The sequence below is a fragment of the Parasteatoda tepidariorum genome, chromosome 3 (assembly GCF_982258835.1).
Source record: "Parasteatoda tepidariorum strain Cologne lab strain chromosome 3, Ptep-v5.0, whole genome shotgun sequence".
In the NCBI taxonomy this organism is placed as follows: domain Eukaryota; kingdom Metazoa; phylum Arthropoda; class Arachnida; order Araneae; family Theridiidae; genus Parasteatoda; species Parasteatoda tepidariorum.
Window position 1 is genome coordinate 15,213,592 of NC_141757.1, and position 15,144 is coordinate 15,228,735.

The window sequence follows — 15,144 nt, forward strand, 5'->3', positions numbered from 1 at the left end:
CTGTATTTAATTAATTTCACGTTAACTAATTTGTGAGGAGATACTTAGCTCAAATTTAACACGCCATTTCGTTTATAAACATTCAGCTGACACTGACGTCATCGGTCACATGACTGGGTATTGTGATCTTCTTCATTTTGAAGTGCAACTACCCAATTAGAAAAAAATCGGAAGTGCTGTATCTATAAAAACAAAACAAAATAGTGCGCGGAAGAAGTGAAACTTCGTAATGTGGAAATGAAAATAGGAAGAGGTAGAAATTGATTTTTAGTGAAATCATATTGTTTCTTTAAGACAAAATAGAATTCAAACATTTCGTTTCTTACTTTAGTTATCATAATCCCATTGTAAATGTTATAGATTTGGATATTTCTCCACTCGAAAATGATAATTAAAAGATGCGATCAATTGTGAATTGTAAGCATTGTTAATAAAGTTTGTCTTAAAGAAACAATATGATTTCACTAAAAATCAATTTCTACCCCTTCCTATTTTTATTTCCACATTACGAAGTTTCACTTCTTCCTCGCGGAGGGACTCCACGCACTATTTCGTTATTAGCGTTAAACGTTTAACGCAACCTTGCTGGAAGTCGCATTAGAAGCTTCACTTCAAAAACAACCAGAAAAAGCGACACACACACTTTTGTCACCCTTTAAAAAATAACAAAACAAAGCAGCAAAAAAAAAAAAAAAAAAAACGCCGATGCAACAAAAACAAAAATTATTAGTAAGGTTTCGCAGTTTTAGGTACCATTCTGCATACATAATCTTCGAAGTAATTGAGCAGACGCATTTGAAGTGCGCATGCGCCCAGTGTCTGTGAACTTCGCACTAGTAACGTTAAAGAAATATCCAAAAAAGTTAGGGCATACTTCGTGCTATAAACACTAATAAAAAAGCAAAAAAAAAAACGTGCATAAAGCACTAATGGAAATGCATAAGCGGACATACGAACCTAAGTATGTTCATTTTTGCATTTTCATTTGAGTTTCATTTAGATTTTCTTTATTTAAATAAAGAAGTTAGTAACTAGTTGACGAGCATGCGCAGTTACTTTAAAACGGGATCGTGCTGGATGATATGTAAAACGCGAAATCACTCCATATGGAAAGCCTTTTTTACTAACGAACTCTTCAATAAAAACTAAATGTGGTGTATAAGTATATCTTTTTAAGTTAAAATTTATATTTAAACCGACGCGATTTAAGTTATTCGCTATTTTTAATTTAACCAAGTTTTCCCCCATAGTTTTGGATAACTAAAAAAATCGAATCCCTAATGTATTTTCAATTTCACATCTTTATAATATGTATGCAATATGAATTTTTGCCAGTATAATATTACTTCATTTGCAAATCATTTTCGTTTCATAAATGTATTCATAATGTACGTCTGTATCCGAATTCTATATGTATACATGAATTTCATAATTTTTGTTCTTTGCACAGAATTTATATTTCATAACCACATTTGCATTTCATAATTCTATCATTTTACACTTGCATTTTCTTATACTAATTGTATAATAATTTAATTTTCAAAATTGCATTTGCATTTAATTTCATTTTATTCAGTATAAATAATTCATGAGAGGTAAATTTGAAGTATTTGTATTTAAAAAATTATATTTGTTGAATTTTATTATTCAAATTTCAACTGCTTTTCAATAATTTTTTTTAAAAAATAGATCAAATCTGAATAAAAACGAATTAACTGTAACAAAGGCATACATCATAATTAGAAATACATCTAGAAAATAATTACATAAATTTTCTACAGGCATTTCCTGATGGAAAAATATCGAAGCGTTTCTTAAAAAAGATGCAATTTCTCCATGAGGAATAAAAAAGTTAATTAAATATCTGTAGTGTATGAGTAACGAGAAAACTTAGTCGTCACATTTTTCTATGTCAAAAAGTTTTAAAAGTCATAAAGTGATGTTCGTTCGCAAAGTCTTCCGATAACATAATAAAAATTAATGGCATTTTACGAATAAAATCAATTTAGTTATGATGGCTTATTTAATTAGAGTTTATTAGTTTATCTTGCACGAAATATGAACATTTCATATCAGAGTTACGCTTCCTTTATACGATTAAAAGAAAAGTACATCTTTTAATTTGCGATGGCAATGTTGATATTACTTGATCTAAAGCAACATTTTCTTAGTAGGTTTTTAATACACTTACACTACCAAAATATAAAGTTTGTGTCAATTTGGCTTGACATTCTCAAAAATAACGAAATTGTTAATTTTAAGTGCCAATAGGGCGTCGTAAATTTTTAAAAATTTGTAACAAAAAAAAAAACTGTTACGGTTATGAAAACAATCCTTGTAGCAAAGTCATGTGACGATGAATGATTGTTCTCCTTCAGTTTTTGATTCTATTTCAAAAAATTTCAGATAGATGGCGCTATAAGCCACTTTTATCATTTGTCTGTTGCTTTGTGATGTTCAAAACCATCGTTCTCTGATTACAATTTACGGTTGGGACTGATGTGGAACATTTCCGAAATATTGTAATGATATTATCATTCACAGGAAAATTTTGAAAATCTCTGTTGTGATTTTCAAATCTTTTTCCTTGAGTTTCAGGTTTATGACTTGAAGCGCCATCGGTTGAAATTTTTGTGAACTAAAAAAGGAACTATGAGAGGAATAATTCATGCATCGTCACAGAAATTCTTAAGTGTGTTCTCTTTTTAACTTAGCCGTTATCCTATTATTAGACTAAAATATATCCTGACTTTAGAATCAGTAAAATTAACCAAACTTTTAGAGTAGGAAAGACATGATAAAAATTGAGAATTGTGTAACAACTTCATGATTGTATAGCAATTTGAAAAGAAATGTCAATTTATGTCTCTGGGTCATCTTTAACATAATTTTCTGCTGAACTTATTTCATATATGTTTGGTAATTAGTTGACGATTATTTCTAATAATATTTTAATTTATTGTTAAAAAATTTAATTAGTTATAAAGAAATTTAAAAAAAAAACAGTTAATTTGATTTTTATAAACATAACGCAAACTAAAGCTTTTGATAATGTGTGAATTGATGTCAGTGTTTTATTTCTCTTTTTAAACTAGTTGACTTTACTTATTTACTCAAATGTATCAATGTTTTATTTTTTTATTCAGAGCTGTTCACGAACGTTCCTGTATCAAACTGTAGTACCACATTATACTTGTATTAAAACAAACTGGTTTTTAAAACACCATCCCAGTAGACTGGGCGTGGTACACTAGTACCAGTATATGCTAGCTCTAGTATGACAGCAGCTAACGAAACAACAGTCTAGGTATTTAACTGGAGACAGTATCCTGCTAGCTTGTAAAACACCAGTTCCAGTATATCTGATTTTGTATCATATCAGAGCCAATATAATACCGGCTGATGAAACACCAGTACGATACTGAGTCCGGTATCATACTGAGGTGAATTTGGTACCAGCTTTTGAAATACCGTTTCCGTTATGATACTGGGTCCGGTATCATACCGGAATCAGTTTGATACCGGCTTATGAAACATCGGTTCCGTTATGATACTGGGTTCGGTATAATACCGGGTCCAGTATCATACCGTAACCGGTGTTTCATAAGCCGGTATAATTTGTTTTTATACCGGGAATTTTTTTCCAATAGGATAATTCCCTAACTAACGATATGATTGTTGATTGAATCAGTTGCTGATTAACTTTTGACTTCTTTTCTTACTTTTTCTTTTATTCACTTGCTATAGCAGAAAACAAACACAATATTGGTCGCAATTCGAACCTATAGCGTTTTATTAATATTAAAGTAAACAATCTTAAAATAAATTTGAAAAACTCAATTGCTTCTTTAAACTCGAATACCTTAATGGATCGTAAAGTCCTCTTAGATATACTAAGGTTAGCTAGTAATTAATTAATTAAACGAGTTGGAGTGAAAACCATCTTTTGTACACAAACTCATTTTCTGAAAGCGGATCAAATTGATTACACTCGTGAATATGGTAACTTTACTCGAGATAATTTTACCAGATTTTAAAAATTAAGACATAAAACATTAAAGTTTAAAATACACTCTAAAATGACCTAAATTGTTAAAAAGACACTGGATCTTTAAATTACATTTTTCAATCAAAATGATAATAAGTAAGCCGTTATAAACTGTTCTAGCTTAATTTGGAAACACGCGACCACTTATAAAGAAATTTATATTGATAAATCTCTCCTTATTAGAAGCGAAAAACAGGTACGACTTAGAAATTTGGAATAATCAATGGGTGTAGAAAAACGTCCAGTGAGCATGATGGAATAAAATAAAATGACAATCGATAGTATAAGAATTATATTATTTGTAGACATGTGATAAAATACCATGCGGGTCTCCCTGTAACCCGCATAAGTGCAACTACAGAGTTAAAATCTAACGATGCTGAAAGTGCCATTTGTATATCTAAATATAAAAATCTAAATATCTAAATACCTAAATATCTAAATATAAAAAGTTAATCTAAATATAAAAAAAATAACATCGAGATGATATGTTGCCACTTGACAGATATCCTTAGCGTTAATATTAAAATTTTAAAAAATATAAAGTTATCGTTTAACGAGTAAAACACCTATTCTTTTCTTTCTTCTAATGATGCAACGCATGATGTAGTCCTAGATTTATATTGTTTATGTGGGGAGAGTAGAAAGCGACAATGTCAGCATTAATCTACGAAAAGGTACCCCACCGTCTATGTCTATGCCTATGTGAGGTGGGTATTTAAGTATCGGCCCCGAAGGGGCCCTAACTCATTCATCTGAGAGGGGTAGCAGTGTATGCAGCTAGAGCTCAAATCAAAGGGGTGAAATAAGTGGCAAAATTGCCTTAGTACGTAAACACAATGAATGAAAATAGAACTTGATTAGATAGGTACATATATTTACATTAAATGAGGGGTATATACAAACGTAAGAGTAGAATCGCAGCTCCTGACCTGCCTCGCCTCCCCCCCGAGGGGCTTCATTGGTGCACAGGGCAGGAGCCTTGATTCAAGAATTAAAAATTATATACAGCTATTTACAAGATTAAGTGGCGAACCGTTTGGATAGCACGCCGTCTGAGAGGAAAAACACCGTTGCCGGGCTATATTTAATATTTTCCCTGAGAAGTTCGAAATCAAAAATGGTATTATAATTGCATGCGTTGCAGCGAGTTGCATCTTTGAAGAAGGCGGCACATAAGAGTACGATATGTTCTTGTATGGTGTTAATTTTTAGATCTTTCCTAATATCGCTCATGCGGAGTCTCCGGGGAGCCCCCGTGATTCTTCTAATCATTTTATTTTGTAGTATTTCAAGCTTGTTTTTTTGCGTGGGCGTCAGGGCGCTCCAGGCGGGGGCAGCGTAACTGATTATAGGTCTAATACATTGAAGGAATAATGTTCTCTTAGTTTTAAGAGCTAGCTTAGAGTCGTAGTTGATAATTGGTTTAAGTGAGTAGAATGCTCCATTAGCTTTTGCGGAAATATTCTTAATGTGGAGGTTCCAGTTCATGTTGTGGGTGAGAGTTACCCCTAGGTAGGTAGCACTATTTACTACGGGAATTGTCTCGTTGAAGAGTAAGATATTGCTACTTTTGATCTTTTTCTTTTTAGATTTTCTCATAATGAGCAGTGAGGATTTGCTGGAGTTGATAGAGATTTTCCATTTTGGCCACCATTGTTCTATGCATGGGATGGTCTTCCTTAAGTTACTTATAGCATTGTTAGGGTTTAGCGATTTGCTCAGGATCGCTGTATCATCAGCATAATATGCAGTACTAATATTACTCGAGTCATTAAAATTTGGGAAGTCTGCGGCATAAATGAGGTAGAGCGTTGGACCCAAGATTGAGCCCTGTGGGACTCCCGCATTAATAGATCTGATTGATGATTTGATTTCATTAATTTTAATGTTGAATGACCTGTTCTTTAGGTAGTTGTTGATAATAAGAAGCATGTCTTTAGGGATATTTTGTTTGATCATCTTGTAAATGAGTCCCTGGTGCCAGACGCGGTCAAATGCTTTGGCCACGTCCAGCATCAGGAGGGCAGTAGTCTCATTTTTATAGAAACTCTTGGATATTTCTTCAACTATCCTGACCAGTTGCTTCGTAGTGGAGAGATTGTCTCTAAACCCGAATTGTTCGTTAGGTATGAAGGTGAGGCTGGGTTTGAGTCTATTTAGGATCGTCTTTTCGAAGATTTTAGAAAAGGCCTTCAGAAGACTTATCGGTCTGTAGCTATCCGGTTTTAAGAGGTTTTTTCCTTGTTTAGGGAAGAGGACAATCTGAGCATGTTTCCACTGTTGAGGGAAGTAGCAGATGTCTAGGCAAGCGTTCAGAATATCTTTCAGTTGCTCAACAATATTTGGGGGGAGGAATTTAATCATTACATTATTGATATTGTCCGCCCCTGGGGCTTTGTTGTTATGAAATTTGTCGATGATCTTGTAAAGCTCATCAGTGGTGATCGGTTCGGTATCTTTGTTTGGTTTATTTGTGCTGATATAGTTCCCCTCCGTAGAATCGAGTTCGTCTTATATACTAGTGAATTGAAATTGTATTTTTGTAGTGGTAGACATACTACAATTTATACATTTATTTTTTATTTATTTATGTATTTATTTTTCGATTTATTTTTTTATTTATGCATTTATTTTTTTATTTTATTATTTATTTATTTGTTTTATTATTTATTTATTTATTACAGTTGATTATTTTTTAAATTCAAGTAATCATTCATTTCCATATTCACAAAATGATTTTTCTTTTTTTGAAAAGGTATCTTCCATAAAAAAATGACAAATGAGTTGCTATCACGGGGGCAGGAGAGCAGATCGAGTAATAGGAGGATCTTTTTAGTTCGACTAAATTTTGTAAAACTATGCAAAAGTACAAATTTATTCCTTATTAAAAATATAAAAAATTATTCCTTGCGTTTCTAATGTCAACAAAAGATCTTCACCTTCTCTTTACGGGCGCTTAATTGAAATAAAAATTAAACAAAGATCCGTTCAAAAAAAAAGCAGTGTTTGAAAAATTTAAAAAAAAAATCATATTTTCTTTATGGAAGCAATACGTTTAGATGCCCTCAAACCACAGCAAACTGTTTTTATAACAATGTTTCCTACAATAAATTCTAACCATCTTTTTAATCATTATATAAAATCATAATATTTAAAAACATGAAGCTCATACCAAACTTTCAGGACAATTCTAACACCAAGAGCAAAATAAAATTAAAAAAAGTCATTTAATAACAATACAAATCTCATGTTAAAGCAAAATTGTTAATATAACTTTCTTAATGTAGTTAATGTATTGATAAAAATACCAATTGAAACAATTACCAAAATATAAAGGCTAAGTTTGCTTTTTAGAGAATTTAATTAATTAATTTTTTTTTTTTTTTTTTTTGTGTGGAAAATTTGATGATTTTAAAGATTGTCTTTAAAACCGTTTGGAGCGTATTTGGTAAAAAGCTCCAAAAAGTAAACCTTTAAGCAATTTTGAATTTTTCACTACAGTTGATTTTAAATTATGATGTGGTAATCAGCTTCGTTTGCAGTTGGTAGGGAAATTTCAGATTTTTATTTATTTTTAACTTAATCACTTCTTTTCAACTTTTTCTTCTCTTTTTCTTTTCAAGCTTAATCAGATTTGTTATCTCTAAAACGTTGCTAAATGTCATCAAAGTCATCTCGGAATTCAAGAAAACTATTTTCACAAAGATAAGAAATGTTTGAAATAGTCAGCGAGATAATTCGTAAATCATTAGTTTATTAAATTGATTATCAGTGTATGTATTATTGGCTAGCTGTTACAAAACTCGTACATTTAAAAAGAAAGAAAAATAATAATAAATTTTGTATTTTCTTTTATTTATATCCTACAAAATCTAAAATTTTGTACACATCCATAAGAAACACCACCACCACATAAATCTGTCTAATATTGAAACCATTGTTTTGAGTTGCTTTTAAATATTATTCTTTTTTATTTTAAAATCAAGTAATTAATTTCATTTTTTTAAGTTTAAAATAAAAATTTGAAAATAATTATTTTGAAGTAAAATTGAGTTTAGATTAATTAAAGTTACAAATTTTTAATATTATTGGCCAGCTGTTACAAAACTCGTACATTTAAAAGGAAAGAAAAATAATAATAAAATTTGTATTTTCTTTTATTTATATTCCACAAAATTTAAATTTTTGTACGTATCCATAAGAAACACCACCACATAAATCTGTCTAATATTGAAACGATTGTTTTGAGTTGCATTTAAAAAATGTTTTTTAATTTTAAAATCAAGGAATTAATTTCATTTTTTTTAAAAGTTTTAAATAAAAATTTGAATAGAATTAGTAAAATTGAGTTTAGATTATTTAAACTCACAAATTTTGATTTTATGCAAAAAAAATATTTTGCAAAATAATCTAAAGACAATGAATACTGCTTTCTCTAATATGCATAAATGGGGGGAATATTTTTAAAGTAATTTTAAATTATTTTCCCCCATTTAAAATTACTTCCCCCTTGAATAAATAAAAATTATTTTAAAATAAAATTAAGTTTGATTATTTAAACTTAAAAATTTGAATTTTATGCAGAAAAATTTTTTTAAAAAAATTATCTAAAGAGAATAAATATTATTATGTTTAATATTAGGGTACGTGCCCGTAAGGGGCTGTCGTGCTGAAGAAGAAGAAGATTAGGGTACATAAAGGGGGATGTTAGTTTTGAGCAATAAGCCGGATGAATTAGAGCAGTGTTTCCCAAAATGTGGTACGCGTACCCCCAGGGGTACGGGAACAGTTTAGCAAGGGTTCTTATGCGAAATATCTTGCAACAAACAAAAGTTTTAAAAAATTATATTTGAAAATAATGAAAATTTACGATTACGTATTTTTCTATTGGCTATTTTTTGCAGACTTTATAGTTAGTAGCGTCAACAGCCAGTTGTGATTTGTAACTTTTGAGCAATTTTTTTTTTATCACAGCAGCTGTTATCAAAGCAAAAACAACATCGTCCTTCTCACTGATGTAAATAATCTTATTAACAAAACTTAGTACCAGAAAAAAAAAAATAAATAAACATATTTTTAAAAAAATACATAAATTCTTTTATTAGTGGTACACAGCGTTACGAAAAATGTAGAAAGGGTACACAAAAGTTTGGGAAACACTGAATTAGAGGCTAGCATAATAGTAAAGGAAAACCAATTTTAGCTTTAAGCCTCAATTTTCGAATAATCAAAATCAAAGACATAATAATAGCAGAGAAAGGACGATCTGTGGATATTCTGTTTTCATGTCTTAAAATTTAGAGATAAAGAAAGACTCTACAGGTAAAATATACCTTCATAAATTTTATTTATTTTATGTTGATGGCAACCAAATATCCTATCACAAGATTTTTCTAGCCAATAAAATAGCAGCGACAACAATGATAAACGGTTTTCAAACATTATTATCCCTTTGTGTAACAAGGAGAAATGAATTATTAAATAAATGAATAAATAAACGAAAACACACATACATATGAAATTAAAGCAAAATGTTTTGTATTTATAATTATTTCGGGAAAATCAACAAAATCTTATATGAGGTGATGCGCATTTCGAATCACTTTCCTTGTTCGAGAAATGTATTAATTGTATTAATCGTAATTTTGAAATGTATTAATTTGATTAGATCTTCTAATTTTAAATATTTTTCGTTTATCATAAAAAAAACACTTGTTTGTTAGATATTGCTACATATAATTAAGTCAATAATACATATTTCTTCGACGTGGAAACAAATTTTCTAACTACGATTATGCCGCTTTTTTCAGTTATGAGCGAGGTTAACTCCATTACGCAAAAACTTGTTTTATCTATTTGACTCTGTTCAAATAAATGACCTCAATCTAGATCAAGATCACTTTATTCATGAACATTAAATACTTTATATATCCTTTATTGTGGCTCGGTGGTCTAGGGGTATGATTCTCGCTTTGGGTGCGAGAGGTCCCGGGTTCAAATCCCGGCCGGGCCCTAGCTTTCGTTTTTTTTTAAATATTATTTAACTACATGATTAACTTTCGCTCAAGGTCTCTTTTTCTTTTCTAAAGAGAATTTTTTTATATTCTAAAGTAGGTTCTAATTTTGTGCAGATACTACTAATTTTTTTTTTTTTTAATATTACTTGACTACATGATTTAGATCAAGATCACTTTATGCGTAAAGATTAAATGCTTTATATTTAGTTTATCGTGGCTCGGTGGTCTAGGGGTATGATTCTCGCTTTGGGTGCGAGAGGTCCCGGGTTCAAATCCCGGCCGGGCCCTAGCTTTCTTTTTCTTTTTAATATTATTTGACTACATGATTTATATCAAGATCACTTAATGCGTGAACATTAAATGCTTTATATTTAGTTTATCGTGGCTCGGTGGTCTAGGGGTATGATTCTCGCTTTGGGTGCGAGAGGTCCCGGGTTCAAATCCCGGCCGGGCCCTAGTTTTTTCTTTTTATATTATTTAAATACATGATTAACTTTCCGCTCAAGGTCTCTCCTTTTTTTTAAAGAGATTTTTTTTTTTATATTCTAAAGTAGGTTCTATTTTTGTGCAGCTACGATAATTTTTTTTTTTTTTTTTTTTTTTATCATGGACGTGTTTTGGGGTACGAAATTTAAATTTCATGATGCATAATACAGAAAAATATATCTCAATAATATATTTACATTTTTCAAACATAAGCAATTATTTTTAGCGTCTATGAAATAAACTAAGCACTTTCCTTACAATCTTAAAGCAACTTTACAGACTTCTAAATTTTTTTCTATAATTTCCTATAGTGCTAACTTTAATCGATTCTGTTTTCCGTTTACCTTGAAATTAAGAGTTGGAAAGACAAAGCGACGAACAGTTTTATCAGTTTAGCCTTTGGCAGAGACGCCACCTGCTGCGGACACGCCAAAATAATTAAAAAAAACGGTAAATAACTACGAAGCAAATTTTGCAAAAATTTGACTATTTTTGCTTGCATTTTTAAAAGGTATAGCATGACAATAATACTATAAAGTGGTGAATCATATAAGCCTACGAATTATTTAGAAATAGTGGGGGATAAAAATCTACTAAATTGGATTTTTTAAACCAAGAATCACAATTGATAAAGTCCCACTTTAATTCTCGGCTTTGGATCTAATGGATTCTTTTGAAGCCTAATTTCCTCACATAGTATAATTTGTTTTTGAAAATGGCATTCAATAGGTTTTCTGGGTAACCATATAAAAACCATTTATTTTAACAGATAAGATAGACCAATGAAAATTAAAAACTATATTTAAAATTCTCTTTCCATTAAGTTGTATTAAAAATCTCATTACATTACTGTGATAACTACGTATTTGTTATTCAGTTCAATTTCGGATTAATAATAGTAGTAATTTAAAAGTGAACAAATTTAATTTTAGTGAACAAATTCAAGTCTTGAAGTTACGGGTAGCAGACAATTTTAATTACTTTAATTTTTTTCGTACTCTAATTCATCATTTATAATGTTAATGAAATTCATTTAGATCGCGTGTGAAATGAGTATATTTCTTCTTCCTAAACTAAACTAAACTAAACTCAGGGGCGCAACAGCCCATATGGAGCCAAGGCCTACTGTGCCCATCTCAGTTTTCTTGACCTTGGGCTCTGGGGTGCAGGAGCAGATGTTCCGGTCAGGAGGTCAGCCGAATGCGGAATCCCCAGTGTTTAGTTCCCAAGCATGCTTGGTGCTCATTTATCGACCCACTGAAGGGATGAAAGGCTGAATCAACCTTGCCCGGCCCGTGGATAGAACCCAGGACCTGTGGCATGAGAGCGCTAAGCGCTACCACCCAGTCACCGGGCGTCTATTTCTGCTTCCATAGAAAAATTCCACCAACATTTGTTTCTTTTTCTTTTTTTTTCTTCCTTTTTTTTTTAAAAAAACCCAACTACTGCTGCGAACGATAAAGAAGAAATATGGAGAGCTTGTTTCAGTTTAGGGAAAACACCACAAACCTCATATTTGATGATTATGAAGCAGCCGATAAAAATGTTGAAACTTGTGGTGCTTTCGAATCAAGAAATGGTTGTGGAAGCTGAAGAAGTAATATCGATGGAAAAAGGCGAAACAGGATCACTACCAGTGCCATTTGTAGAAGGCCTCGAAGCCTTTTAAACCTTTAGTAACAATGTATTTGAAAAAACTTCAGAAAGTGAAGAGAAATCTGTTATATATTTCGAAAATGTATTGCATACTCGGAGAAAAAAAAGAGTTCAAATCAAAACTACAAACCAGAACAAAACCAATAAAAAAACAAAACCAATTGTATTTTTTCCCATGCCAACCCGATTCACACTCGTCACATATCAGTAGGGCATATTTCTGGGCCACTCTTTCTGGGACACCCTATTAGGTGAACCAACATTGTTCCCACATTACAGACAGACAGTACAGAGAATGAAAGAACACCCATGCCTTGTCCGGGATTCGAACCAAGAACCTTTCTGATGTGAAGTCAGCTCCCTGATCACTACCTGTCTGCAGTTTCCAAATATTTTATATTAAAAAAAAGAACTTATGGATTTTTATCTTGTGTTGTAAATATTTTCACAGCAAGTTCATAATAATTTTAATTAAAAAAAAAATTATAATTGTTGTAAATTTATGAACTTTCAATTCCGTTATTTCTTTATTACTTTTCACTCATTCTCAACCCATTATTTCATATTTTATGTATTCGTCGTTTTCCCGTATCTATCGTTCACAATGAATGGTTCCAAACGTACCGTTCGTTCGAAGTTCTGCTAGTAGGTAAAGATGCCCATTTTCACAATTATTGACATAGAAGGAAAAAAGAAAAGGCTTAAGAATTGACTGACAATTGCTATACGTATTTTATATCCGTCGTTGAGCAGCTGACCCAATTTTTGGGTTTACGACTACTAATATTCAACACCGTAGTCTTGTAATTTTGAACCAATCCAGAAGACAAGGAAACTCCTGGATCAGTATCCCCCAGAGGTATTGATTTGTTACGGGAACATAGAGGAATTTGAGACTCGGCAGATTTAACGGGCATAAGTCACCATGCTATACGTATTTTTATTTTATATTTTATAACCGTCGTTGAACAGCTGACCTAATTTTATGGGTTTACGGCTACTAATGTTCAACTTCGTAGCCTTGTAATTTTGAACCCAAACCAGAAGACAAGGTAACTCCTAGGTCGAGTATTGGGAGAAATTTGCCTTCGTGGAGGACTTTTAGATGGAGCTAACCAGCATTTGCGTTACAAGGAGAGGGATACCAAGAGAACCTCCCACGGTTAGCCTGACGGCAAGGGGACTCTAACTCATGATCCGTCTACCACTGAGGATATTTCACGTCAGCACTTTGGTCTGTGCGGGCTGGATGCGGAATTCGTATTGACTGGGATCCAAACCCGGTTCGCCGCATTAAAAGGCGAACACTCCATCCCCTGAGCCATTGCGGCTCATGCTATACGTATTGTAAATTTATTAGTTTTCATGTCCAACACTTTTTTTTTTACTTTTCTTATATTTTAAAGCTATTATTTGATTTTCTATGTTACGTCGCTTTCGCGTATTTTTCGCTCGCAATGAATGCTTCCATAGGAAACGTTTGATCAAGGTCCTACCATTAAGTGAAGGAGAACCTTCTTTCCATAATTATTGTAATGGAAGGGGTAAGAAACGACTTAAGAATCCACTAATCGAATTCTATATTTTCTAATAAATAATAAATTGATCGATTTTAATTTTTAATTGTGTTCATGTATATTTGAATTAATTAATCTTAGTCTGAAGAAAGTACGCTAAATTTACATTTTTTTTGTGATACAGTCAAACCCCGCTATAGTGAACACGGTTTATAGTGAACTCCCGGATATAGCGAACAAAACATTCACTCCCGTGCCTTGCTTATACACATATAATGGTATTTTTTGTGAATATAGTGATCAAAAAAAAAAAAGACAGGAAGTTGGATATTATGAACTTTTTTCTGCCTCCGACTCTGATTTTTTTCTTCATTTTCTGGTAATTTTGAAAAATTTCTACATATAATGCATATACCGATTTTTAAAACCATCTATAGAGTGGAGTCTAGCCGTAAGCAATTTTCTTGCTTGCTTCTTTAATCTCAATTTCCCTTCCCCAAATAAAGACCATCCCTAAATTTTTTTGTACGCAAGACGAAGAGTAATAAAAAATAAAATTTAACAAATTTTTTGTTAATACATATTGTTTTTTAATAATTTTTGCATTTCATTTCTTTTGTTCATTTATTTAAATAATGTGTAATGAAAGGGAGGCGCTCAGAACCGTTAGTTCAAATTGTTTGCGGAATGGAGATAGTGAACTCCCAGTTATAGTGAACCAAAATTTCGGTCTCTTGAAGGTTCTCTATAGCGGGATTTGACTGTAGTAAAATTCTGATATTTTTGAAATGAAAATTTATCTTTGTGGTTGATTGGACACCCCTTTTCTAAATGCCCTACTCTCCTTTCCCAGACTTATCTACGCACTTAAGACAGTATATAAAATAAATGAGAGTTAAATGATCCTTACTCGCTTCTTCCGCCATCAGCAAACCAAGCTCCAGAGGTTGAAGGTCCAGCGCTTGAAGGAGAGTAAGGGATGGTGGAATGGGGCACTTTACCTTCATTTCTGACCACCATAGACATCCTTTCCAGTGACTGAAGTAGACTGACAGCCTCATCATGAGTGATGTGCGTGAAATCAATGTCATTAACAGATAAAATCTGATCGCCAAACTGTAAAATAAATAAAAATTATTCTACTAGATGCTGAATTTTCAATGAAAGCTGAGCAATAAAAAAAATGCAGTACAGTCTAAGGGCCTGGTTTCTTAAGACAAGCGGCTTCTCTGGCCTACAGCTGAAGCTGAAGCCAACAAAATACACAAGCGACTAGGGACAGGACGATTCCATAATGCAAACGGACTTAGAAAATTTAGAAAGGGGAAAATGAGCTGGATATCGGGAAAACGTTGCTGGTGAGAGCTTTAGCTTAGCAAAATATCGCCTTATTTTAAGCGCCAACATTGGAAGTCAA

General features: G+C 32.0%; 1 protein-coding gene and 3 non-coding genes across 4 annotated transcripts in view; 3 read left to right on the plus strand and 1 right to left on the minus strand.

Moving 5' to 3' along the window:
- The window catches only part of dysc (whirlin protein dyschronic), a 396,379-nt gene that overhangs the window by 166,640 nt on the left and 214,595 nt on the right, over window positions 1–15,144 (minus strand). The window contains exon 4 of the mRNA XM_021146525.4: window positions 14,638–14,843. Within this exon, the coding sequence (XP_021002184.3) occupies window positions 14,638–14,843 (206 nt within the window). The remainder of the gene's footprint in view (window positions 1–14,637; window positions 14,844–15,144) is intronic.
- On the plus strand, window positions 9,993–10,064 carry TRNAP-UGG (transfer RNA proline (anticodon UGG)). The gene has a single exon. It is a non-coding gene; the product is annotated as a tRNA-Pro (tRNA).
- On the plus strand, window positions 10,284–10,355 carry TRNAP-UGG (transfer RNA proline (anticodon UGG)). The gene has a single exon. It is a non-coding gene; the product is annotated as a tRNA-Pro (tRNA).
- TRNAP-UGG (transfer RNA proline (anticodon UGG)) lies at window positions 10,452–10,523 on the plus strand. The gene has a single exon. It is a non-coding gene; the product is annotated as a tRNA-Pro (tRNA).